At 36.2% G+C, this 26905-nt stretch overlaps 1 protein-coding gene across 2 annotated transcripts in view; it reads left to right on the forward strand.

Moving 5' to 3' along the window:
* Window positions 1-26905, forward strand: part of LOC132142525 (ephrin type-A receptor 6-like) — a 147283-nt gene that overhangs the window by 12750 nt on the left and 107628 nt on the right. For both annotated transcript variants that reach the window (XM_059552459.1, XM_059552460.1), the window contains exon 2: window positions 9675-9739. In XM_059552459.1, coding sequence (XP_059408442.1) covers window positions 9675-9739 — 65 coding nt within the window. The remainder of the gene's footprint in view (window positions 1-9674; window positions 9740-26905) is intronic.

Consider the following 26905-nt stretch of genomic DNA (forward strand, 5'->3'; position numbering starts at 1 on the left):
CCAGCAAGGTAAAGTCACACTGTTTATCACTGTGAAATCTGCGAAGAGCAGATTTAGGTTTTTCATGCTGTACTAGCAATCAGTATGTCCGACACTGATGTTCAGATGATAGTTGTACCATAGGAGTTCCAGTTGTACTACAGGAACACTAAATATGCCTGTGGGTTAATAGCAGTTTCCTTCTGGATCATATGACAGCTCACGAGGAGAGGGATGTGACAGGGACTGAAATGTTCCTGTAAATGATGGTGACTGCACATATTGTAGCTAGTCACTATGGGGGTCTGAGTCTCATATGATCCCTTATCACAAAAAAATAAAATAAATATATACAGTTGCAATCAAAATTACTCAACCCCTCAGAGACTGCAGTACTTTACAAATACAAGCTTTTCTGAAGATCCAGGATAAAATAAAAATTGCATCTATAACAGTTCACTGGCATATTAAAAGTGATATTGTCAATATATAATGATATATTTTTGAGTTATAAGATTTTTTAATAATATTGTTATGTCATAATTATTTAACCCCTATTCAACATTGCTGTTTTTAAATCACTTATTTGCATGGTGAGGAATAAAACACAATTAAGCCTTGAGAAACTCTATTAAAACAAAATTAATTTGAGCTGTTACACATACAGTTAGCCCATGCATGTGTTGAAGTTGAGTAGCAAAAATGTCAACAGAGATCTCACAAAAGCTAAAGAGAATAAATATTGTATTACTTTAGAAAGGCTAAGGCTATATGAAGATTTCCAAGATATTGAAAGTTCCTAGAGACACAGCTCTCATCCTTATTCCTTAGCTTAAAGTGTGTTTTACCAGAAAACCTTTGAGGGTGTTGAAGAAAAAGCACAATATCATAAAATGTTTAATCAGAGCAACTGAGAAAAACCTCCAATGTACAGCCAAAGACTTGCAAGATGACCCGATGAAAGGAGGAAAACCATTTCAATGCAGTGTGTAAGGAGAACATTAGACAAGTATGGCCTTCATGTTGAGACATCTTGATGAATACCACTCTTGATCAAGAAGAACAAAAGGCAGACTTGAACTTGATAAAATTCATTTGTGTAGACCTGTGGAGCTCTGGAGGAATGTTTTATGGAGTGATGTGACCAAACTGGAACTTTTTGGACCCATGGATCAGCGCTATGTCTGCTGCAAAAAAGGCAAAGATCATAAGCAGAAGAAGAACATCTCCATCGTCAAACTTGGAGGTGGATCAGTCCTGTTATGGGGTTTCTTTACTGTAGAAGGAAGTGGAAATTATGACTGTATGAAGGACGTCATGAATTCTTTGAAGTATCAGGCCATTTTGACAAGAATTGTGATGCCTTTGGAGCAAAGACTGAAGCTGATGATCAATGGACTTTCCTGCAGGACAGTCATCCCAAAGTACACATCCAAATTTACTACTGCTTGGTTCAGGGATCAGACATAGAATGTACTTGTAGTGACCTGTTCAGTCTTCAGGCTTAATTCTCATTGCAAATACCTGGTTGAATTTAAAGAAAGCAGTGGCAATGTGAAAACCAAAGATTATCAGTGATCTGGAAGCTTTTTCAGGTGAGGAATGGGCCAAGACTGTAGTAGAGAGGTGACAGAAGCATCTAAACACTTACAGACAGCGTTTATTGATGATTTTAAAGAATAAAAGATTCTGCACGAAGGGGGTTGAATAATTTTGAACATGAATGTTTAGAGCCAATTTGAATTGTATCATGATTCATCAATGTTTCATTCTCAGAATCACTCAAATGTGTATTAACAAACGTTCTCTAACACTTTACTGATGCCTTTGTTGAATTGATTTCATAAAATGTTGTTCTCCACAGCAAAATGTCTTGCAAGTCAAGGGGGTTGAATAAGTTTGATTGCAACTGTGTATATATACATATATATATATATATATATATATATATATATATATATATATATATATATATATATATATATATATATTAGTGGTGGGCATAGATTAATTTTTTAAATCTAGATTAATCTCACTGTGAATCTAGATTAAAATGGCTCATTCAAATTCTTCCGAAGGCATTCAGAATATGTGTGTTACCCAAATAAAATAGTAAGTCTTTGAGAAGGGCTTTATCAAGCTAGGTGGTGCATTAGAAAAGGGGCTCATCTCCTGTTTCCAAAATGCATCATGCAGCACGCCTCATCACTGGGAGTCAAGAACGGTGTTGACTTGGTAGATGTGATGTTCCTCATCAATTTCTGGAGGATGAGGTAGGCCAGAATCTCCAGACCCTGTGGGAGGTTAGTGAATGGTTTGAGGAGAGAGGCGTGAAAGATAGGTGCATTAGGCTAGTGAGAAGGTAAGTCAGGCTTGTACGTGACATAATTTATCTGCCTGCTAATGGTTCAGGGACCTGTGTAGCGGAGACTCATTTTACGACTAGGCAACCAGAGATGAATGTTCCTGGTGAAAGAAAGACCTTTTGACCCGGATGGTACTGGAGAGTGTTGGAAGACTTCCCCGGGCACTGTTGAACAACCGGTAGCGATTTTGAAGGAGCAAGAGGGTTTACTGGCTGCCTGGGTGTCCAGAGCCCAGAGATGAATGTATTGAGTTAACATTAACATTCCCTTCTGGACCTCCATGGGGAACAGGTTCAGAGCGAGTGGCTTCAGTGATCTGGTCATCTAGGGACAACTGGATTGGACTCAAAATAATGCCTAGAGGGAATATGTGTTCCAAGGGAGAGTAACTGTCTTCAGAGAGATGGAGATGGAAGAGTCTATCTGCTTTTTGGTTCTTTGTGCCAGCCAGGTAAGTGACTCTGAAGTGTAAGCAGTTGAAGAACAAAACCCAGCGGGCTTGTTGGGGGTTGAGTCATTTAGAATCTCAGAGATATTCCAGATTACGGTGATCAGTTATGAACTCAAAAGGGTGGTTGGCTCCCTTCAGCCAGTGTCGCCACTCCTTAGGGCAAGTTTGATAGCTCCGGGTGAGCAATGTCATAGTTTTGCTCCACCGGATATAGTTTTTTTGGAGTCTAAAAGACACATGAATGGAGGATTGGAGACTCTACATGACACTGGGATAGGACTGCTCCTACTCCTACTTCAATTACGAAAGAGAGTTGTGAATCTGAGTGTGCCAGAGTAGGAGTGGTGCAAAAGGCTTCTTTGAGCTGGTGGAAAGCGTTGATGGCGTCTGGCTTCCAGGACAGAGACTTGGGCTTATTTCTGAGGAGTGAGCTGAGGGGTGAAGATTTTGCAGAAGATGGAGATGAATTGGTGATAGAAACTGGCGAAATCATGGAAACGTTTAATTTCTTGATGGTGGTAGGTTGAGGCCAATCTTTGATGGTTTGCACCTTTGTCTGGTCAGTGTGAATGCTATGGTGGTCGATGATGTAATTGGATGGTCTCTCAGTGAAACTCACACTTCTCCAGTTTTAAATACAGATGGTGCTCTCTCAATTTCTGAAGGATCTGTGTCTTGTGGTGGCAATGTTTGGCCAGGTTCCAGGAGTAGATGAGGATGTTGTCGATGTACATGATCATAAAGTGGTGGAGGTACTCCCGGAGAGGCCATACGGCATCGCCTGATATTTACTGTATAGTGGCCTGATAGTGTTACGAATGCAATCATTAATTCATCAACCTTGCGGATCTTAATGAGGTTGAAAGAAAAAGATGCTAGCCCCATGAAGCTGTTCCAGGGTGACAGAAAGTAAATTGTACAGTCCCATGGCGGATGAAGTGATAATTCCGTGGTGGCCTGCTTGCTAAAGACATCCTGGAATGCCTTGTAATCAGAAGGAATTTCTGGAGTTTCTGAGCTCTCTGGACTCTCAATAGTAGTAGACCAGATAGCCACCTCTCTTGTTGTGGATGAAAATGGAGGTAATAATCAGTCCAATGTAGGATCTCACCAGTGTTCCACTTCACTTTTGGGTAATGTTGGATTAACCAAGGGAGTTCAAGGATGATATCGGCAGTTGAACCCTCCAGTATCAGAAAGGAGATGAACTCCAGATGCAGAAAACTGATGGGGGATGTGACGGTGGGTGAGCAGTACAGGACCTTGCCTTTGCAGAGTGGTTTTCCCAGGATTGTGTGAATATTTAATAATTAAGGACAGGTTCCCTTCTGAGGAGAGTCAGTGAGGCATGGTGGATGGACTGGACAGGCAGACATCAGATGCCCCTCTGCTCCGCGGTAAAAACAGAGACCTCTGTTAATTTTCTGATGTCACTACATATTAGTTGGTTTGAGTCAATTTGTTTTGGTTCTGATGCTGGAGGTGTAGCAGATAGTGAGGAAGGTGAAGGAGATGCAGCATGGAGGTCCATGGTGTAGTCTTTTTTAATTAAATTTTCCAACACAACAACATCATTATAAATGGCCATTTGCTGGTAGATGTTAAAATTGATCCTTTGTCTGAACACGGTGAGGAACGACATCTTTATTCCAGCCGCTGGTAGATGCAAGAGTTCAGAACTGCAGAGCATAGTCACTCATAGTGGATTGGCCTTGGTGAAATCAGAAGAGTTGATCGTTGACTGACAGCTCACTGGTCATCCAGCCAAAAATCTCTTAGAAGTGGATGACAAAAGCAGCGAGTGAGCGAGTTGGTTATTGGTGTCCCAGATGGATCACTGTGCGTCCACACAAGAGCAAGGTTATATAGGCGATCTCGGCCTGATCATGGGAATAACTGTGGATGCATCTCAAAGAAGAGTCAGCATTGGAGTAGAGGTGTGAGGTTGAAGAGACTGGCGGATGGCGAACCACAGACAACGTCAGAGGTGTCTTACCTGGGCTAAGGAGAAGAACTGGACTTTTTTTCAGATGAGAGCAAGTTTTGTATTTCATTTGGAAACCAAGGTCCTAGACTCTGGAGGAAGGGTGGAGAAGCTCATAACCCAAGTTACTTGAAGTCCAGTGTTATGTTTCCACAGTCTGTGATAATTTGGGTTGCAATGTCATCTGCTGGTGTTGGTCTATTGTGTTTTTTGAAAACCAAAGTCACTGCACCCATTTACCAATACATTTTGGAGCACTTCATGCTTCCTTCTGCTTACCAGCTTTTTGAAGATACTGATTTCATTTTCCAGCAGGATTTGGCACCTGCCCACACTGCCAAAAGCACCAAAAGATGACTAAATGACCATGGTGTTGGTGTGCTTGACTGGCCAGCAAACTCTCCAGACCTAAACCCCATAGAAAATCTGTGGGGTATTGTCAAAAGGAAAATGAGAAACAAGAGACCAAAAAATGGGAATGAGTCACTGTCTGGGAAAGCCGCTGTCAAAGAAACCTAGGCTTTCATACCACCTCAGCAGTGCCACAAACTGATCACCTCCATGCCACACCGAACTGAGGCAGTAATTAAAGCAAAAGGAACCCCTACCAAGTATTGAACACATGTACATTTGGTCTTATGAAGCATTCTAATTTGTTGAGATAGTGAATTAGTGGGTTTTTGTACCAAAGACTTAAACTACTTCAGTCTGTGTGCTTTGAATTTATTGAATACACTAGTTTCGCAATTTAAGCTGAATTACTGAAATAAATGAACTTTTCCATTACATTGTAATTTATTGAAATGTACCTGTAGATGTTTTTTTCAGTGTTGTATGATAAACGTGACTCAATACAACAGTGGGACTACAATACAAAAAATGCTTTTACCGTTCTAAAAACATAGATTTGTGGCCATTATTGGAACTGATAAGATTTGAATAACCTGAAACACATGTGATCGTTGTCATGCGGTGTATCTGGCCAATCATGAAACAGCTGTTTTATCATCAGCACTCCTGCAGTCACTCTGGAGAAACTGCGGCGGCTAAGTCAGCTGACTGCTCTCAAAACACTCTTGCGGTACTTTTATGCCACACGTGACAATCATGTGGTATCGGCCCCATCTCAAGACAGATAAAATTTCTAACTGACATGCACTACTTCAAGTTCAATTACGATTGGTTCGTGTGGCACTGCATGAAGTCGAACACACCTTGTGACACCAACAAGATAAATAAAAGCAAATTGTATGCTTAAACATACTTCATACTACTACTGAATCAGAATATCAGATATTTCACAAACTAGTTAACACAGTTATGGATAATTTGAATAAAAAGACAACATCAGGCATCAAAATTAAACTAAAACATCAGAACAAAAAAAAAGTAACACTAGGGGCTCTGATTGTCTCAGAGTTTGCTAGGGATGCACCGGTTGACCGGCCATGAATCGGAACCGGACAGTTTTTGCTTAGAATACGCGATCGGCAATCGGCTGGTTTTTGGTCTTTTTTATCGGCGGATTTTTCCGGAAGTGCGCCCGCGTGCACAGACTACATTGTGTGGTCTGTATAATTTGTGTGGAATTATTTTGAAATCTGTGCGCAGGACACGGGAAGTGCAGAGCTACATGTCTGAGGCACAGATAGTAGGAAGCGAACTGCCGACTGCACAAAATAAGAGTCCCTTTCCTGCTCTGAAAAAAGTGTTTCATTCATTCAATTAAAATTTTTTTAGGGTAATGATTCACATCTATATTTTTTTTTAACATGAGACAATAGTTATTTATTTTTCATTGGCTCAAGTAAAAAAATATAGATGTGAATCATTACCTTTTTTATTTTTTTAATTGGATTAATGAAACTTTGCATCCTTGTTTTATTCACACCAACATTATTTGATTTTAACATTTTGGAATAATATTTATATAGCATACTTTTATTTAGTCTCACTGGTAAAGATGAAATTTAAAAACTAAAATACTGAATACTGATTAAGAAACATCTTATTGAATGTGTGTTGATTGTATTGTTTGGACTGTAGAACTATGCAGTTATTGGCTTTAATTTTGACAGTTAATCTCTTAATTTAAGGCCAGTTCTATGTAGTTTCAAACCAATTCAAAAACAAAAACTAAATGCTGATGTCTGTACCATCTATGTTTGTATTGAATGAATGCTACTTACTGTGCAGTTTCTGCCGTTAATTTCAGATGGTTATGGTTATCGTTTTCAATAGCCAAAAGCCAGTTTGGCCTATTAAATACCAAATAAACATCTTGTTTATGCACACTTTCCTTATTTCTTGTTTGTTGCTTAAAGATAAACAAAATATATCGGAAATCGGTATCGGAATCAGCCAGTTTGCTTGTAAAAAAAATCGGTATTGGAATCGGCCATGAAAAATCATGATCGTGCATCCCTAGAGTTTTGCTCTATTATAGACCAAATAAGTGGTTTTGATAAAGATTCCTCTTGTATTGTTTGATTTCTACTCAGTGATCGAGACCTAACTTTCAGTTCAGTGTGCATCATACACTGGCTTTAGGCCTAATCTGGCAAATATCTCTTAATAAAGTCATTACAATTTGATCATTCCATCCCAATATGCTTGCAGACATGTTTAATCTCCCTTCATTTTCAGGGAGAAAGTGAGTGCGGAAATTTAGGGATAATATGTCTCGAGACAGAGACACTGTGTCTAGACAGAGGTGTAATGTGATTTAGGATGAGTGGCCAAAGTGCCTAACCCTCTAATTCACATTTTTGTGTTTGGGTGTGTTAGTATCACAGATCCATCACTTCCAGGCAGAATTATCAGGCATTGTCAAGAAAATTTGATCAGGGCAAATAGTAGTGCTCAGCCTGTCTGCAGGCTCTCTACAGACAGGCACTCATCGAGGATCATTACGTTAACTCTTTGACAACACATATATGGATAAGCTGATTATTATCTCAGTATTACAACACATATTCAGAAAGCTGTCTTACACACAGACCACTTTGCTGAGTGAGAATAATGATCACTCCCTTATAGGCCAAAATCAAGAGTCACACTTACTTTTGAATTTTATTCAACCAGAAATAAAATTTTTATTGTAACCTCTTAAGACCAGAGAAAAAAGTTTTAGGATTTTTTTTTCCATGTCTTTACATTGTTTAGAGCATTAAAAATAATGTTAAAAAAATTAATAATAATAATAATAATAATAATAATAAATACAAAAAATGTCAATAGAGGACTTTAAAAAAAGAAGACATCAATGAACATGCATAGGCAAAAACAATAGATTTTTTAAATCACCAATACATTTTTAGTGTTTTTATTTTTTTTTCTACCAAATTTTGTACAAAGAATGATTCAATGAACCGAATCAATAAACATTTTTCAATAAACATTTTTTCTTTCTGAAAAATGTGTGTAAAATCGCCATAAACAGGTTTTCTCATTAAATACAATGTATCTATAAACTAAATCTAATTTGCATATTAATGTGTTTTTGGGGCAACATGTAATGAAAAAAGAAGTGTAAGAGTAAAAATTGACAAGATTTTCATAAAAATATATAATATTTCATAGAATACTGAAATATAATTTATTTCCCTGTTCATCTCCCAAAATGCGTAATAAACATGCCCTGGTGTCTTCATATATGGACATGTTTGAAATCAACGTCCTGTTTCGTGACAGAAAGTCATATTTTGATTTGAAACCCCATAACATTTTCCAGAGATGTTGATTTATGACACACAATTTATAAATTAGACAGATTTAAATGATAATTACAAATATTATCATATTTCCATAAGAGTGTCACTAAATTCATTTCAGAAATTTTTGAAGACCAATGAGAGGAAGAGGTCATGATGAAACTGTTGCATGTACAGTTTCAGAGAAATTCACAAAAATATAATGTCCTCATATGAGGCGGCAGGGTTTTAAGAGGTTAAATACTGAATTATGGCTAAGTAGTAGAGAGAATGGCACATACCCTGACTTTGTGTCATGAGTATATTATGCCTGTGTGACACACTTTATTGATAGACATTGTAATTAAGTCCTGGTGTAGAGACAAAGGAAATTGTACATTCATCATATCAAACTTGCATATGTGGGTGAGAAAATGAAAATTGTATTCATTTATTTATTTATTTGTGTACTAAGTCACCTGCTGGGGGCAGTGGATGTGATTTGCTTAAAAGAGGGTTTTTTTTTAGCATGCAGTGTGTTCATTTCTGATTGGTAGTTTAATTTGTATATTCTTCCGCTGTGGTTTTTGATATAATGTATTTTGTCCCTGTTAACGATGTCAAGCACAAGGGATCCATTAAGAATCGTTTTAGCTGATTATTTGTACTTTCTTTGTATCCATATTTCATTTAAGGCAGTGCTATAACTTACTGTGATACTGTGATTGGGTTTTTGCTGGATGATTTGTTGTTTTTGCTGAAAATTCTGTCATTTACTAATGTTTAATTAAAATATAAAACATATCTTCAAGTTTTCTCAAGCCATACTATAGATTTGTGTGATGAGTCATTCAGAATTATTATTAATATTAGTAATTATTATTATTTTATTTATTTTTTTGACAACCACAGACCTCATTCACATTTTTGGATGAATTATTTAATTTAAATTAATTTAATTTAATTTAATTTAATTTAATTTAATTTAATTTAATTTAATTTAATTTAATTTAATTTAATTTTTTATACTTTATTTTACTTTGCTTTTCTTTGCTTTGCTTAAAGTACTTAATTTAAATGTTCTATATCTTCATTTTTCATGTGGCTGTTTTGTTATTGATTCATTGTGTATTGAAGACATTTATAGTTGACCCTAGTTGTCATCTTGTGTGTGTGTGTGTGTGTGTGTGTCTTTTTCATAGTGGTTCTTTTGGACACAACAGCTGTGCTGGGAGAACTAAGCTGGAAGACCTACCCAATAAATGGGGTAAGTAATATTATTATATTATATACAATTTCCCTTGCAGTATTTACATAAGGTAAGAATGTACCATAGTTACTAAAAATAAATTATTATATAGCTCCTTCTGAATGAATTCCAACCATGGCCATGCATATACTATTTATATCAGATTAATCCAAACTGCACAATTCGGTGTGGAAAAAAAGTTTGTTATAATGAAATTTAATCAGAACAAGCCACTGAGACGGCAATAGTGATTTTTTTTTTTAAAGTTTATTAAAGGGTCCTTATAATTAAATTTTGACCAATTACATTTTTGTGAACACTAAAGAGAGAATTTCCAAGACATGAAAAACAGTTAAAGGGCTAGAACAGTGTTACTCATTGCGCGGTGGCTCGCCAAGCTTTAATTTGTGGCTCACATGGCATTAAATAATATGATTATAAGTTCATGCAGTCAATACAGATATTTTATAAAAACATTCAGAACAAGCAGGGCTACAACATAACCCATTAAAATACTCACACCGTGTCTACACCAGACGAAAGTTGCTCAACGCGATATACGGTCAGACAGTGTCTACTCTATTACAAATAATTTCGATTTTTTTTTTTAAATACCTAATACAGGGGCATTACATGATGGAAATATCCTTACGTCCATGACACTGACTGACTGCTGTGTTGTCAGTTTTGATAATTTTTCAAGCTCTTAACGCCGAATATACTCTTCATGGATGGTTAGATAGATACATGATAGGCTAATGTAGAAAAAAATAACTTTAGGTCTTCCCAGCAGTAAGGTAATCCTGCTTTTTTGCCATTAAGGGAAATTATCTTGTCTCAGTTACGTTTGACCTGTATTGCATTGCATTGCATATGGTATGTTCAGGGATGATAGACTGATAAGCAGACATGCTATTAATGACTGGATGTAACTTATGATACTTTGTGGTTAAAGTGGCTCTCCGATTGACTTTGTCTTATCAGTGCGCTCTCATGAAAAAAAAAAAGAAACGACCACTGGGCTAGAAGCAGTTTGTATGAAGCAATCAAGTGAGATCTCACAGCCCAGAATAGCTTCTAATAGTAGAGCTACTATTATTAAATCAATTTCATGATAAAGAGCAGTATGATGGATGCTTGATCACTGCCCTTTTTCTGAGGCCAACTATAAGTACCAGTCTTAGTTTTGAGGCTTACGTGAATAAAAGTTTTGTAGAGGAGGAACTAGAGTCAGGCCACGGAGTGAATGCTTTTTTATTTATTTAATTTTATTTTTTTGAGGATGTGTAAAATGACCTGTAGCACATAAAATGATTTCCCAGTGGAGTTGCAGTGCACATCTTCATATTATTTCCGCTCTTACACAAGTGCTCATGATGTCAAAGAAAGCGAGTTCATCTTACCAGTAAACACCACTTGGGGTTTCTTTCTGTTTTTTCATGCAGTAAGAGGCTGGTACATACCTCCGATCGAATCAATAATTCATGCTACAATATCCTGGGTCATATACCTCTCCTATTAGTGTTTACCACAATGTCTTTTTCTGGTTCTTTCTTTTAGGTCAGGGTATGTCATGTTAATCAAAGCCTTTTTCGTTCATCTACCAGAGCCAGATGGAACATACCCTTTTCAGTCAGGGGAGACTTTTCCTTCCGTTTAATTTGATTTCTAGAGATGGGAAACTAGTGTGTATGTTTTGTTTACTCTGGCACAGACATATCCTGTGGGGGTTCTGTCTCACTACCTCTCTCTCTCTCTGCCACTCTCCCCTTTACCTTCTTTGTTAGGAGAAACAGGTTTGTTTGTGCTGTTCCATTGTTCCATTGACTATTCTCTTGGCTCCACTCTACTGTAAGCCCCCAGTTTCTGTGCTGTAATTACCTAATGTGTCACAGAACCCTGGTATCCTCATGTAGTGTACGCACTTCTCAACCTTGAGGAAATATTATATGCTTACTGTATGTTAACCCTCATAAATACTTAAACTGTACTGTAGATGTCATTACTGAAATGTTTATATTATTATATTATATTATATTTAGTGGTGGGCATAGATACATTTTTTAATATACTGTAGATTAATATCATAATATTAATATTAATATCACTGTAATCTTGGAATTAATCTAGATTAATCTAGATTAAAATGGCTCATTTGAATTCTGCCGAAGGCATTCAGAATATGTGTGCTACCCAAATAAAATAATGACCTAAAGAACGTTAAGTCTTTGAGAACGGGGTTCTCAAGACAGGTGGTGCATTAGACCAGGGGCTCATCTCCTGTTTCCAAAATGCATCACAAACTGCTTGAGAAAGCTGTAAACGAACAACCTTACGCCTGTTTCACACATAATCCGTCTGCAGTGCGTATGCGTTTCATATTTTTTTACGCACCCATGTTAACGGATTCCAGCGTTCACACGGTTGTGGTCCTTCAGTGCATTCCAGGAGCGGTGCGTCTGCAGCAGTGCAGCGATCGTTCACGTACGGAGTAGCGGACTGCAAATGCGTCCTGTGTGAAAGCACAATGAGTATGAGTCTGTGCTGCTTCTGCACCACATACGAAACGCACACGGACTGCATACGCACTGCAGACGGAGTATGTGTGAAACAGCAAGCGTCTTGTCGAGGTTTCCATTGGGAAGCTTCTTTAAAAAAAAAATTGGCTAGGTATACATCCACGCTAAAATATCAAAGTGAAAGTCATCATAGCTCGTGTAGTGTAGACCGAGCTCCCAACCCAACTTTGAGAATAGATTAACGGCGATATTTTTTTATTGCCCGATAAGAGTCTCCCGTTAATGCAGCACATTAACGCCGATAACGGCCCACCACTAATTATATTATATTATATTATATTATATTATATTAGGGCTGGTAATTTAACGTGTTGATTAGATTAATTAATTATGGAGAAGATTTTGTCTCATATTTACATCACATAAGTAAGAAATATCACACGAGCTGTAGGCTAGTGCAAATGTGATACTCATACAACAGTTCATTAAGAAGTTAATATAGTGTTATTTTAGACACAATGTTGTCTGTTTTACTCAATTTTGCAAACCAAAATATAAAGACAAACAGAACTGTTCATCCCAGAGCAACCCACAGTGGCATTTCATTTCTTAATCCACGTTTTGAACAAATTTGGTGAACCATTTGCTGTGTTGAACCATTGGCCTATGCGTTGGCTTTGAATTGGCACTGCACAGACCAATCGGTGCATGACATCAAAGTACCGCTAGAGCGATTCAGCAGCAAAAGTAGCCGTGTGCTCTCTAAAGCTCTTGCGGTTCTGATGGTGATGACCCGCTTCAAGTCGAACAAGCCTAATGCTTCAGTGAACTATTCATAAAGAACCCTTTTATTTCACTCCTAAATGAATCAGCCATTTGAACGAATCACATGTATTAATATTTTCATAGTAATAATAAGAAAATTAAGAAAATGTATTATTAAAGTTATAGTTCACCCAACCAAAAATGACAATTCTGTCATAATTTACTCACATGTTCCAAAAGAGTATATGTAAGAAATTTTATCAAACAAAATATTTCTTGCTGAACCTACTTTTTGTAATTTCTATTTGATCCTTTGGACAACAATGATTTAGTAATTTCTCCAAATCTGATGTGCGATTAAAATTTAATCGCTTACCAGCCCTAATTATATTATATTATTATCTTATATGGTGCAGTATATTATAACATTTTCTTCACCATATAGTGACAAAAAGTGGTGAAAGGCCAAATGTAGACTACCAATCAGAAATGTAGGATTAGTAAGATAACCAAGGCTGCATTTATTTGATCAGAAATAGAGTAAAACAGTAATATTTTGAGATTATATATATATATATATATATATATATATATATATATATATATATATATATATATATATATATATATATATATAATTTTTTATTTTTTGCTTAAGAATAATTTCTTTTTATTATGAAAGTTAAAAACAATGACACTTTTTCACGATTCTTTGATGGATTCAAAAGAACAGCATTCATTTAATAGAAAGATTTTATAAATGATAGATTTCTGTACTGTCACTTTTAGTTAATTTGTTGCATCCTTGATGAGTAAAATTATTAATTTCTTTAAAAATAAAAATTCATATGACCCCAAACTTTTGAATGGTACTTAGGGCCAAAAAATGGTACTTAGGGCCAAATAAGAAAGGCTACAAATGCAAATATCTTTAAAAAAAAAAAGCATGGCTCAGATACTTTTGTCCTTTTCAAGATTAAAAAGCTGTGACAGTCATCAGAGATGTTCAATTTATAGTCAATCAGCATAATTAAAAAACTGTCAGTGTGGTTACATTGCAGTAGTTACGATACAAATGAATCTGTGTCAATCAAAGAGTGATTAATGATCTCTTAATGCCCTCTCATTCTCGGTTGGCCATTTGAAAGGTTGACCTTTTCTAAAAAGGCCTGTCCATCTATTTTCAAAGGGAGTGCTGCACTGGGACATGAGTGATTAATACATGCTGTTTTAGGATAAGCTGTGTCAAGATGAGATAGAAAGCCACACTTTTGAGTGTTAATTTCTTATCTGTAATGGGACTTCGAGTGACCTTCAGCGGGACAGATCTGGTATTTAGTGATCAGATCACATCACAACAAAATCTGGACCTCAACCAGTGAAGCTCAGCTGGTTGGTGTTTAAAAAGTAGTATGATCCTTAATGTGAGCGTGTCAATTTCCAAACTGCCCCTGCTAATGATTTATAAACTGTCTATACACACAAAAAATGTTACGGTAACACTTCCGTTTAAATAATTAAATAATTACACTTCCACTATTCTCTAGCTGGCCCAGACCGCACTCCCCTGATTCCAGTCCATATAACACGTTAACACAATAGTACTAATCTGATAATCCTACACCAGCATGCGCTTTCTGATATGTGTGGCTGATTTGGTGGTTATTGATTGAGTTCAGAAAGTGTTACTTCGTTTTCTCTGAGAAAACCAGAGCTCCCACTGATTTAGAACACCTTTTATTTCATCATTGCAACTGACACTAAACACCAAGCTCGATTTTAACTCTCACCAATATCCTGAGAAAATCTCTTAGCACACAAGCAATTTCGCCTTCTGACTTACTCAGCCTTTGATGTTTGAAGCTGCAGCATTTTGCACTCATAGTCCTGCTCCAAAAGTGACTGATGTGATCAATACAAATCTGTTTTCATGATGTGATTACCTGATATTATTTTATTTTTTTAGCAGGGAATGCAAAACACAACTGTGTAGGATAGGGCGACCGAGTTAAATATTTCCAGAATATTTTCTTTGAGACACCATGTTATCAAACAGGTGTGCCAGCAGTTCAAATATTGGGATGTTTGTTAACATGATGCAGAAATCAGATTAATACACTAATGGAGTTTGAGTAAGCAGATTAAGCATTGTGCTTTGTGCAATTTATGTACTCCCTTACCTGAATGGACTTTATCTATACTGACATATAACATTAGCAATCTGCAGCTCTGATTCCACTGATCAAATGGGTGTGTGAAAAATTTGGTAACACTTTAGTTTACGGACCAATTTTTGCTATTAACTAGTTGCTTTTTAGCATGCATATTACTAGCATATTTACTGTTTGTTAGTACTTATGAAGCATATTCTGCATGACCATATTCTACATCCTCAATCCTACCCAATACCTAAACTTAACAACTACTTTATTAACTATTAATAAACTGTAATTAGGAGTTTACTGAGGCAAAAATCAAGTCATTAAAATTTAGTTAATGGTGAGAAATGGACCTTAAAAGAAAGTGTCACATTTTGTTTATATGTAACTGTATCTTTGTAAAAGGTGCTAAAATGTACCTTTAAGTTTCTAATATGCACTCTTTAGGGAGGCCGGAGCCCTTCAGAGTTTTGTGCCAACCCTGCTCCAACACACATATCACATAGTTTTCAAATAAGCCTGAAGGACTTGATTAGTTGGATCAAGAGTGTTAAATTAGGGTTGAATCTAAACTCCGCAGGGCTGCGGACCTCCAGGAACTGAGTTTGACACCCCTGCTATAAGGTTACAAGCAGCTTAATATTTTTTTATGGTGAATTTCTAACAACCACAGCAGCCTTTTTTACTGTGAATATTATTGTAAATTTATATATTTTGTGGTTTACTGATAATCTTCATTGTCCTGAAAATGCAGCAATGTAAAACTGAGACACTTTTGCGTAGTACCAGTGTTGCTTTCGCTCTTTTCTGTCACTGTCCCTCCATCTATTTTTATCTCTCTCGCTCTCTCGTAACGCTTCACCCTATATCTGTTTTCATGGTTGTGAGAGCCTTGTTTTCATAACTTGTCCGATTGGAGCATGAGAACCTGGTCTGAGTGCTATACATATCCATCATCCTCTGCTTTACAGGCAGTGACAAATTGGTGTTGCTTCTCATTTACATGTCTGGTCGGACTTGATACATGTTGTATCTTGTGTTTTTGGTCAGGAACAGCAGCAAAGCTTTCCAGGTAATACAATAGATTGAACATTGAACAATCTGTTTGATTTGTTCTTGTTACTAATGACCAGAATGCACAAGCAACTAAAAAGTTATAACGCTTTTGAATGCTATATTTCAGTGTCTTGTTCGCTTAGCACTTCCAAGAAATAGTTTAAGGACTTTCAAGGAATAGTTTACAAAAAAATTGGTGAATTTGCTGAAAGTGTACAAATCCTCAGGCCATTCAAGAGTTTGTTTCTTCTTTTGGAAAAAAAATGTCATTACATCATTAAATTACATTTGGGACAGTCTTGGCCTAATGGTTAGAGAGTCGGACTTGTAACTTGAAGGTTGTGGGTTTAGGTTTCAGGTCCAGCAGAAATTGTCAGTGGAGGGAGTGAATAACCAGCGCTCTCTCCAACCTCAGTACCACGACTGAGGTGAGACCCTTGAGCAAGACACCGAGCCCCAAACTGCTCCCTAGGTGCTGCAGCATTATGACTGCCCACTGCTCCGTGTGTGTGTTCACAGTGTGTTTGATTACTACTTTTTGTACACACTTGGATGGGTTAAATACAGAGCACAAATTCTGAGTATGGGTCACCATACTTGGCCACATGTCAATTCACTCACTCACTTGCTTACCATTGAATCCTCTGCAACGAATGGGTGCCAACAGAATGATAGTCCAAACAGCTGATAAAAACATCACAATAATCCACAAGCAATCCAAATGGCTCCAGTCCATCAATTAACATGTTGTAAAGTAAAAAGCTTTGTGTTTGTTTTAACTTCAAACGAGTATCAATCAATAATCAATAATATTGTTTCCTCAAGTCATCCTATATGAATAAGGAGTGAAATATGCACAGATCAAGCACTAGTTACAAGCAAAAACAATCCAAAACCGTTTTAAACAAATATGTCATTAGGTTTTGTGAGAGGACAACATTATCACTAGAGAAAGCGTTATTATGGATTGTGCACTTTTATTTCAGCGAGAAATAACAATTTAAAGATAAAATGTCTTAATGATGGATGTTTTTTTTTGATAAATGACTGTTTAATTCAAGTCAGTACACCTTATTTCTATGTAAATAACTTTCTTTTTCACAAGACTCGAATATCGCAGTAATTAGGGAATTCCACTTATTATTGTTGTATATTGGTGAAGGAAACTTTAGCCGTGGCCATTCCATTGGGGGGGGGGGGGGGGGTTGTTCTTTGTAACAGACAAGACAAAATGTCAAATGTGTCCCTTTGCTGTTTCCTTGCGATAGTTTTTGTACAGGAGTCATAATGAAGTAGGTCATTGTTGTTACTGACCGTCCAGAGTGACCCTGATGTCCCATGTCTCGTTGGTCTCTCCTGCTCTTGTTCCCTTTGTCCGTTGATGGTGCATCATGGAAGGGAACTCTTTTTTGTTGTTTACATGATAAAGCCCATAAATGCAGTCTCTCTTCCTTTTGTGTCGCTGCTGTTAGATGTTAGATTTCAGCAGTATCTCTTTCCATCTTTATCCACTGTCCCTCTTACTTTCTTTGTTGAAGGTAGATGACATTTTCTTGTCTCTATATCTCTCTCTCTCTTTCTCTCTATCACTCGCTTTCTTTTTCCTTTCCTTCTAGTTTTTCTTATGAGAAACAAGGTTTTGATTTTGCTTTTTCATTCGGAAAAAAAGTTACATCAGAATAGAGACTGTATCTGAGTCTAGGCTGTAAAACATTCTGAATTTAATAAAAAAATTAATACAAAGGGTAGATTAGGCAGGAGATGACCTAAAGGCCTATTGATGTATGTCTGACTTTACCCAGGGCTAAAAAAAAATGTTCAAGTCCTTTTCCAGAGTGTATGTTCAAAATGAGATTTCACACCTTGAGATGTCGACCTTAGTGATATTTTTCAGATCTTTGTATGTTTCAATTTCCCATGGCCTGTTTGTTTGTTTTTGCTTCCATAAATATTTCTTTCTGTTATCAAGTAAACTTCTTTAATTTTGGCATGAGTTTTTGTATTGGTTACATTTTAAAATGATTTTCAATAATAAATAATGAGCAATACTGTATATAGATGCATACAATTATTAGTAACTCATGTACATTAAACATGATACATTTGAAAATATGTGAAAGTACACAAACACACAAATAAATGATAAATGAACTAACTGTGCATTTAAATTAACATTTTTGCATAGTTTATGTTGTGATAACATTTATTAATTAATCAATTAATTAATTAATTAATTAATTAAATCAGAAACGTCATTGTGGTAGAATTTGAATAGACATAAAAAGTGGCTTTGCATGTCATTAAATTGTTCATTTTTTAAAAATATATCAATTGATTGTTGCATTTTTATCATTTTTTTATGTGTAATGTGTAAAGCACTATACAATTAAACATGAATTGAGGAATTGAATGGATTAATATTTGATTTGATTTAATTTAAGGAAAACAATTTTAAAAAATCCCACACCTACTATACATTTTCTCTGAAAAACATCAAGAAAGCATATAAATAAAGAAAGAAAGCAAGTAAATAAATAAAGAGTTTGAGCCACAGGCATTGCACAATGTCGAAGAGATCCATGACCCAGAAATGAATGTTTGTCATTCATCCTGTGTTTTTATTGATGGCATTCGAAGTGGAAGTCAATTTATCAATTATTGAGTCAAAGGTAGTGCCGGTATCTCTCTCCAAAGCACTTCCATTACTCAAGGTTAATGTGTACTTAATAATTAAAAGATAATTTAATTCACACTCAAGTTTAATTGTATTTCCATTTGCCCATGGCTCATTTGCAATTGATAGACCCTCCCCAACTCCTCTGATAGCAGACCTTTATTTGGGTTGTGTAAATTCTATTATGGAGTCTCAAAGTGTGTACTTTCAATGCAGGAAATGCTGAAAAATCAAAGCTTTAAAAATCAATACTAAGCTGGATCTGACAAACAGAAATCAATTGTGATAATAGATGCTTTTAACCTATTGAGCGTACATATTGGCATGCTAGTTCAGATGTGCTTGCTGAAAAGGTTCATTTACAGCCAGAGAGGCCAAGTGCAGTCAGATAAAAGCTGGATTCCAAATAGAGGGCCACCACTTACAGATTCAAATGTAGTAGTGTTGTTATAAGCGTATTGATTTCCATATGCATTACAGTGTACCAACATTATCTAAAATATCCTGTGTCCTATTGTGTGTGTGTGGCTCTTGCCAGCGACTGCACTAGTGATATGCCTTTTTCACAGTTCCCAAGTGGAGAAATGATGACAGATATCAAAGGAGAGTCAGGCATCTTTGACGTCTGCTGATAGAAACAATTTTTAAACCATTTTAAAAGCAATGAATCCCCCACTCATCCCCAAGATGCATTTCCGCCATGTTGTCTCTATCACACCGATCTGTGCTGTTTTTGAATCCTTCTCTGTGGACCCCTGCCAACTTAATGTGATGTGTAGCCAGCGATTTTAGCTTCATCCATCTCAGCCACTTTTATCAGCGTGTGTAGCATCTTAAGCCGCGTGCTGATATCTCATCCCCGCCGCTGTGTTCTTAGATATATCTGGCCACTTTCTAGCAGGAGACCGAAAGCACGCTGCTGCCTCCCCATTCTTTTAAATGCCTCATTTTACCACCAACAAAAAAGCTGATGAGAAACAAAAGGCTGGGAGGCAGTGGCATGGTGAGAGGAGATTATAGGATCAGGACATGTATCAAAATACCCAGAGTTGATGTGTTGTTCTGAAGTCAATTTATTTCATGATTTTATGGATAACATGACATGCTTGGAGATAATGAAAAGTTTGCTAAACATGATCATCAGCATCAGAGAACGTTTTATTTTTTTATTATTATTATTTTTAAATAAAAACAGGAAATTGTTTGCTTAAACTCCACAGGCTATAGGGTATTTTATAAACCTACAACTGCATAAGAAAATGACAATAAACACATTAATGACCAATTCTCATTACTAATTAGTTGCTTATTAGCATATATATTACAAGCATATTGGCTATTTATTAGAAGTTATAGCACAAACAGTACTAATGCCATGTTATGCATGACCATGTTTTAGATCCCTTAAATGAATAGTTCACCTTCAGTTGCTGCTACTTACTGACTTTTTTTTCTTTCTCCATCCTACTGAAGTCAATGGGGACGAGCAACTAAAGGTGAAATATCCCTTTAATCCTACCTCATACATAAATTTAACAACTACCTTATTATTTATTATTATAAGTTTTTGAGGGAAAAGTTGTAGTAATTTTTTAGTTAATAGTCAGAACTGGTCCCAATACCAAAGTGTGACCCAATAAACAAATATTCTCAAATACATTTACAGCCAGACATTATTAAAATCCTGGTCACACATTCATTCAAGTTTAAATGTCACATCTATAAAACAGATAGATAGATAGATAGATAGATAGATAGATAGATAGATAGATAGATAGATAGATAGATAGATAGATAGATAGATAGATAGATAGATAGATAGATAGAAATGAAAATGATGTAATTAATGACTCACCCTCATGTCGTTCCAAACCCGTAAGACCTCCGTTCATCTTCGGAACAAAAATTTTGACTTTATTCAGCATTGTCTTCTCTTCCGGGTCAGTTGTGAGTGCGTTCAAAATATCATTTCAGTGGCTAAGACATATTTATACATTTTCTCAATTTCCTCCGACACCTTCCATGCATGACAGCTTGCTAATTATTTATTTATTTATTTACAGATATGTTTACATTTCTTGTGTCCATGTGTCTTTGTGTAGTTGTTCTGCAGGACTGATGACCTGGGCCTGGTCACAAGCATTTTAATGCCATTATATTCCGTATAAGCTGCAAATTACATATATAAATTGAACATGAGCTGACTTGACCTCTTTAGATGCTCTTTAAATCAAACTTTTTGGTTGCAAACAGCGGACTATTGTGAGAAGCTATCGGCACACATCAGAGCTATGATACAGCAAGTTTCTGATTGAGAGGCTATTAAGGAAGACTTAGCTTATCACTGCAATAATGAAAGTGAATAAGTGGAGGCTTTATTGCTAATGAAGTGCATCCTTCCTAATTAATTATCAGAGGGAGAGAGATTAGGGAGATAAGAAATAAAAGAAAAAGAAGATGAAACTGATGATTGGAAGAAGAGATTTATGCTGAAGACACAGAAAGAAGAGGAGAAATAGTGTGGGAAAACAGTTAAGTGTAAAAAAAAGTGGGAGTACAAAATAACTACTGTATGTATGAGGAAGACACTGAATGTGTGGAATATAAGAATGTCGGAACAAAGTGAGAGTTTGTGAAAAGAAAGTGGGAAGGTGGAAAAGAGACTGAGAGTGTTATAACAAGATATGGGAAGTGTTTGGAATCTAATTTGAGCAATACAACATGTTTTGAAAGAGAAAAAGTATGTGTAAAAGAGAGAACAATGCAGAAAGTCATTCAAAGCAGAGCAGCAGTGTGATGGCCAGATGTTCTGTCATTACTGTTTGATTCAGCTGTAGCTTGTGGCTTTAGTAAATCTATTAAGTTCTTATGCCTTGTTTTCACAGCTTCAGCATAACCAAGCATATGGGTAGCGCATCACAGTCTAGAAATGCTACCTAAAAAAATTATGTAAGTCTATTGAAACTGACAGTAAGGAGTCTAACATTGCCTGAATGTGACATTGAAATAAATAGGTAGTGATATTTTGCTATCAGAAGGGGCAAATATTGGGTCTAATTTAGTAATTTTGTGTAGGCACAGGCAGAGCTGGGTAGATAATTTACAAACTGTAATCTGTTACTGATTTCATTGCAAAAAAAATTTAATTTGTAAAACAAGATGAACGTCAATAAAAATAAAAATGACTGGCATGCATTATTCTCCAGATATAGCACGTTCTGAACCCTCAGCACGTTTTGTCACAAAAGCCAGTATTGTCCAGTGTCGAGGCATCGTGTGTTCATGTTTTACAGCAGAACCGACAAGCACCTTTGTTGTTTGTGTACGCAACCCGATAAGTCAGTTTTAGAAAATCTGCCAGCAGTATTCAGGTCAGGTGACAAGGCTGCTAGTCACTTCGTAAAGACGTGCTAATCGAGAGGAGTTTAGTCTAAACTGCCATCCAAAGGCAAAGCGCAGTAACTACACATCTGGTCAAAATTGAGTTAAGTCTTAAAATGGGCTTTGTGACATCTGTTCTGTCTTGTGACAAGGTCTCCTGGTTCAATTTTGCCCCATTTCAGAGAAACAAGAGTGTCAAAATTGCTTTAATCTGATTTATAATCGCACTGATGTTTGTTGATTCGGACATCTCGCTGCGTTTCTGTGATTTAAAAAAATTTAAGTTATACAGAACGCAGTCTGTCCCTTATTCGCAGTCATATGCCATATGACTACAAGACCATGCAAATAGCGAATTCTTAATTAATAAGTAATCATTCATTTTGCACAAATCACCGTTTTATTTGTTAACACATTCGAGGAAGGTATCCATTCCCGGTTCACAGCTAGCGGGACTCGCACTGCCTGCAATTCCCTTCACCGTCCGCATTTTGATTTTGGTAAATCAGTGTGGGTGAATGCAAACAACGTGATTATCATGAGCACAACTTACAGCTAGGCAAGAAAACATGCAATATATATATCCGGACGAGAAGACAATGCTGAATACAGATGTAGTTTATGTTATTTTTGGACCAAAATGTATTTTCGATGCATCAAAAAATTCTAACTGACCCTCTGATGTCACATGGACTACTTTGATGATGTTTTTATTACCTTTCTGGACATGGACAGTATACCGTACACACAGTTTCAATGGAGGGACTGAGAGCTCTCTGACTAAATCTAAAATATCTTAAACTGTGTTCTGAAGATGAACGGAGGTCTTATGGGTTTGGAACGACATGAGGGTCATTAATGACATATTTTTAATTTTTGGGTGAACTAACCCTTTAAGCATTACATTACGCCAAGGTTTCTTCAGGGGGTTATGAGTGTAATGAAAACTAATAATGTATTAAATCAGTGATCCTCACTATTTTTTTCACAAGAGCCACATTGGCAGAGCAAAATCAAAAGGCGAGCCACTTTAACGACAACATACTAAGTCACCTTTGCAAATGTGCATTTCTACATATAAATTGGACATCCCACAAAAAAGAAATAACACGGCCAATACATTTTTCGTTTAAGAAAAGACTTACTTTAATAGTGGGATGAGCGAAAGCTGTCATGCATGTCAAACAAAATGCCCCCAAAAGAAAAAAAAATCCCTATGTTTTCAGTGCTGATGCATTCATGTAACATTTAAGGGCACCTAAAAGCTGTCACAACGAACCGGCAAAATTAATGATTATGAATATGTAAAATATAGCAGAAGACATTTAATTTTTTTTTATGTCTGTCGGCTAGAAAGATGCTGACTCGTGATCTTCGCAGTAGTGAACGCGCCTGAGAGAAATGCACATTTCATACGGGAGGGAGAGCAGTCTGTTTTCTTTCGTTTTGAATTGTTTTGTTTAAAAGTAGACATTTCAATCCTTATATATAGCCTATTTGTCGGGTCTGTGAGGCAAGTAGGCTATACGCTGAGTTTCGGTTCATTCATGAGACAAACTCCAGGTTCACACCGGCTCCTTCGTATCGTGGTTATCTATTTTCTATTTACTTCTTATTAAATGCAGACAATTGGTTGATGAAACCTTGATTAAAATTAAGATACAATTAATACAAAACGAAATCAAATTTAAAGACAGGCTTTGTGCTTTCTGTTTGAGGTCTCAGTGAAAGTTTTAAAGCAGTCTTAGTGCCGCTGTCAGAGCGCTCACGTCCGTAACGGAGAACTGTCCCGTCCATAAGATTTTTTTTTATTTTTTTTATACATTTCTAAATAAATGCGACTTATAGTCCAGTGCGAGGCTAGGCCTATATGTTATTTCTTCTTCATGGCGCATTTTTTGACTGATTCGCCTTATAGGCTACTCCGGAGCGACTTATATTGATAGGCTTCACCTGTATGAATTCTCATTTTACTTTTTGAACTCCATTATTGAGCCGAGTTTTGCTTGAAAATAGTCTACTGTTGATGACTGTGCAAGACTAATGGATTCAGGGTCAGGCTTGAATGAGCATGCTTCAGACTCGTGGTGTGAGCAGAGCGAAATTGGAGCGGGAAATGCGACGCTCTGTCCACCGTCCTTTTGAAATTGCCGCTCTGCGCTCTGTCCAAGATCCGCCCGCTCGCTCCCGCCTCACATGCTCTGAAGGCAAGTGGCAGTGTGATACTGTAAGCAGTGTTGGGAAGGTTACTTTGGAAATGTAATAGGTTACAGATTACAAGTTACCCTGTTTAAAATGTAATAGTAGTGTAACTTTTTCAATTACTTTATTAAAGTAATGTAACTTATTACTTTTGAGTACTTTTTGATTACTTTTCTAAATTTGTGAAAATTAAAGAATAATAAATAAAAGCATATGCATCAACTTAAATACATTTATCTAATAAGCATGTGACGTATTCTGTGTAATAAACTCCTGAAACATTGGTGTTTTTTTGAAACTGCTGTCTCTTTGTATATGATGATAGTTTTCTCAAAATAAGTAAAATGCACATGAAGTGACACAGAGCAGTTCTAGAAATTATGTTTATGTGCTCGTGTACTCCTATATTGAGGCAGCAGAAGTTGAAAACACTGCGGGCTTCAGTAGGCCTATGTGTAGTAAATGAAACCATGTCTTTGCCATTAATTTACAGGAGGGGCGGACTGGGAAAAAAATTCAGACTGGAAAATTCAAACTCATACAAACAAATTCATGGACAAAACTATTTTTTGTATGGACCTGAGATAAAAAAGGTTTAAATCTTTAATTTGGGGACATGCAAAATAATTAAAAGTTCTCTCCTGAACTGCACCTTCACTTCCATTTTTCTCTTCAGTTTCTTTATTTTGCCCTGTTATCCATCTTTCTCATGACTTTAATACTCAAGATTGAACACAACTATACTTTACAATACAATACTCTACAATACTACAATATCTTTATAGAAAAATCCTAATACTGTACACGAGTCATGTTTTTCCCTTACAAAAAATGACCATGCTTTTATTAGCCTATATAAAAGTAAAATAACCTTTTTTTTTGCAAATGGATTTGTATTTATTTATTTAAATAAATACATTTGTAAAATATTTTAACGTTTTTGGTTATCACAGTTAAACAATAGTAACCATTTTCTCTGGATTTATAGTTAAATATTAAAATGTTAATTTTCGTAAGGGTTGTGTTGTTGTCTGTCGTAGCTCCCCCTAAACCTATAAAAAAAGCTAAATTACTACTGTAACATTACAACAGATAATAATGATGTCCTTTATATAGTATTTTGAGTGATGGCTGATGAGCAACGTGCTGCTGCTTGATTAGATAAATAAAAAAACAAAGACAAAAAAGCATCTTTACAGATGAAACTGACCTGAAACCCTGAACAGTAGTTCTGCTTCTCTGCTCCAGCGGTCCACTTTATTCTCTCTCTCTCTCTCTCTCTCTCTCTCTCTCTCTCTCTCTCTCGATTACTCTGTAATCATAATTTAATTATCATTATCAAATGGCGGATTCGCAAATGATCGCTTTAGTACATTCGGCAGGCAATTATACAATAATGATATTAAATAGTGGGGCAAAATCGGCTGCCAGGCCACCGGGAATTGTCCCGGTTCTCCCGGTGTCCAGTCCGCGCCTGATTTCCACAGACACGCAGAATGTGCAAGTCATATATTGCATTTTTGGGGCTTTATATTCACAGACACTAGTCGATGTCATGTTTTGATTCAAGTATACTGACCTACTTTTGATTTAGTCATCCAAAATGTGGCATATTCCGTCCGCGTCAGGCATTTCATTTTTATGACTGGATTCTACGAACCAGACTGTGTTTCCGCATCCCGGAAACTATTAGGGCGGTATGTCTTAGAATAGTCAGTGCAATTTGGGAAATAAATCAGTTAAATCTGTATGTGGATGTGTGTAAATATTCAAATGTAATCCCCTTTGTAATCGTAAAAAATTTCATAAGTAACTGTAATTTAATTACTCATTTTTTCTTAGTAACTGTAACTAATTACAGTTACAATAATTTTGTAATTAAATTACGTAACGCCGTTACATGTAACTAGTTACTCCCCAACACTGACTGTAAGCTACTATGCGAGCCGCCAGTTATAGCTTGACGAGCCGCGCAATGAGTAACTGTGTATTAAATCATAAAAATGTAAAAGTAAAATAAATAATTTGAATATAACATAAATTAAAATAAAATACTAACAAACAATATATATATTTTGTATAAAATAAATTATATTATATATAATTTGTTTACCTGCATGTTATGTGACCATTAACCAACGTCAGAGAACATGCAAACATGATACTTAATTAAAAAAATATTTATTTAAAAATGTCAGGGGTACTTAAAGAAAATATATTAGGTGAAAGAGGTTCAGAAGACAAAAAACAAAAACAAACAAACAAACAAAAAAACCTGCCAATCCCTTCATTAAGAAATAACATGAATTTGTGCATTTTAATGTATTTGGAAGACAAAAGCCTTTCAAAGACATAGTAATACATGGTTAAAAAACCCACCATAATTCAAATAAAAATGTATGTGTTTATCAGTGCTTGATGCGATGTT

Source organism: Carassius carassius, chromosome 6 (assembly GCF_963082965.1).
Source record: "Carassius carassius chromosome 6, fCarCar2.1, whole genome shotgun sequence".
In the NCBI taxonomy this organism is placed as follows: domain Eukaryota; kingdom Metazoa; phylum Chordata; class Actinopteri; order Cypriniformes; family Cyprinidae; genus Carassius; species Carassius carassius.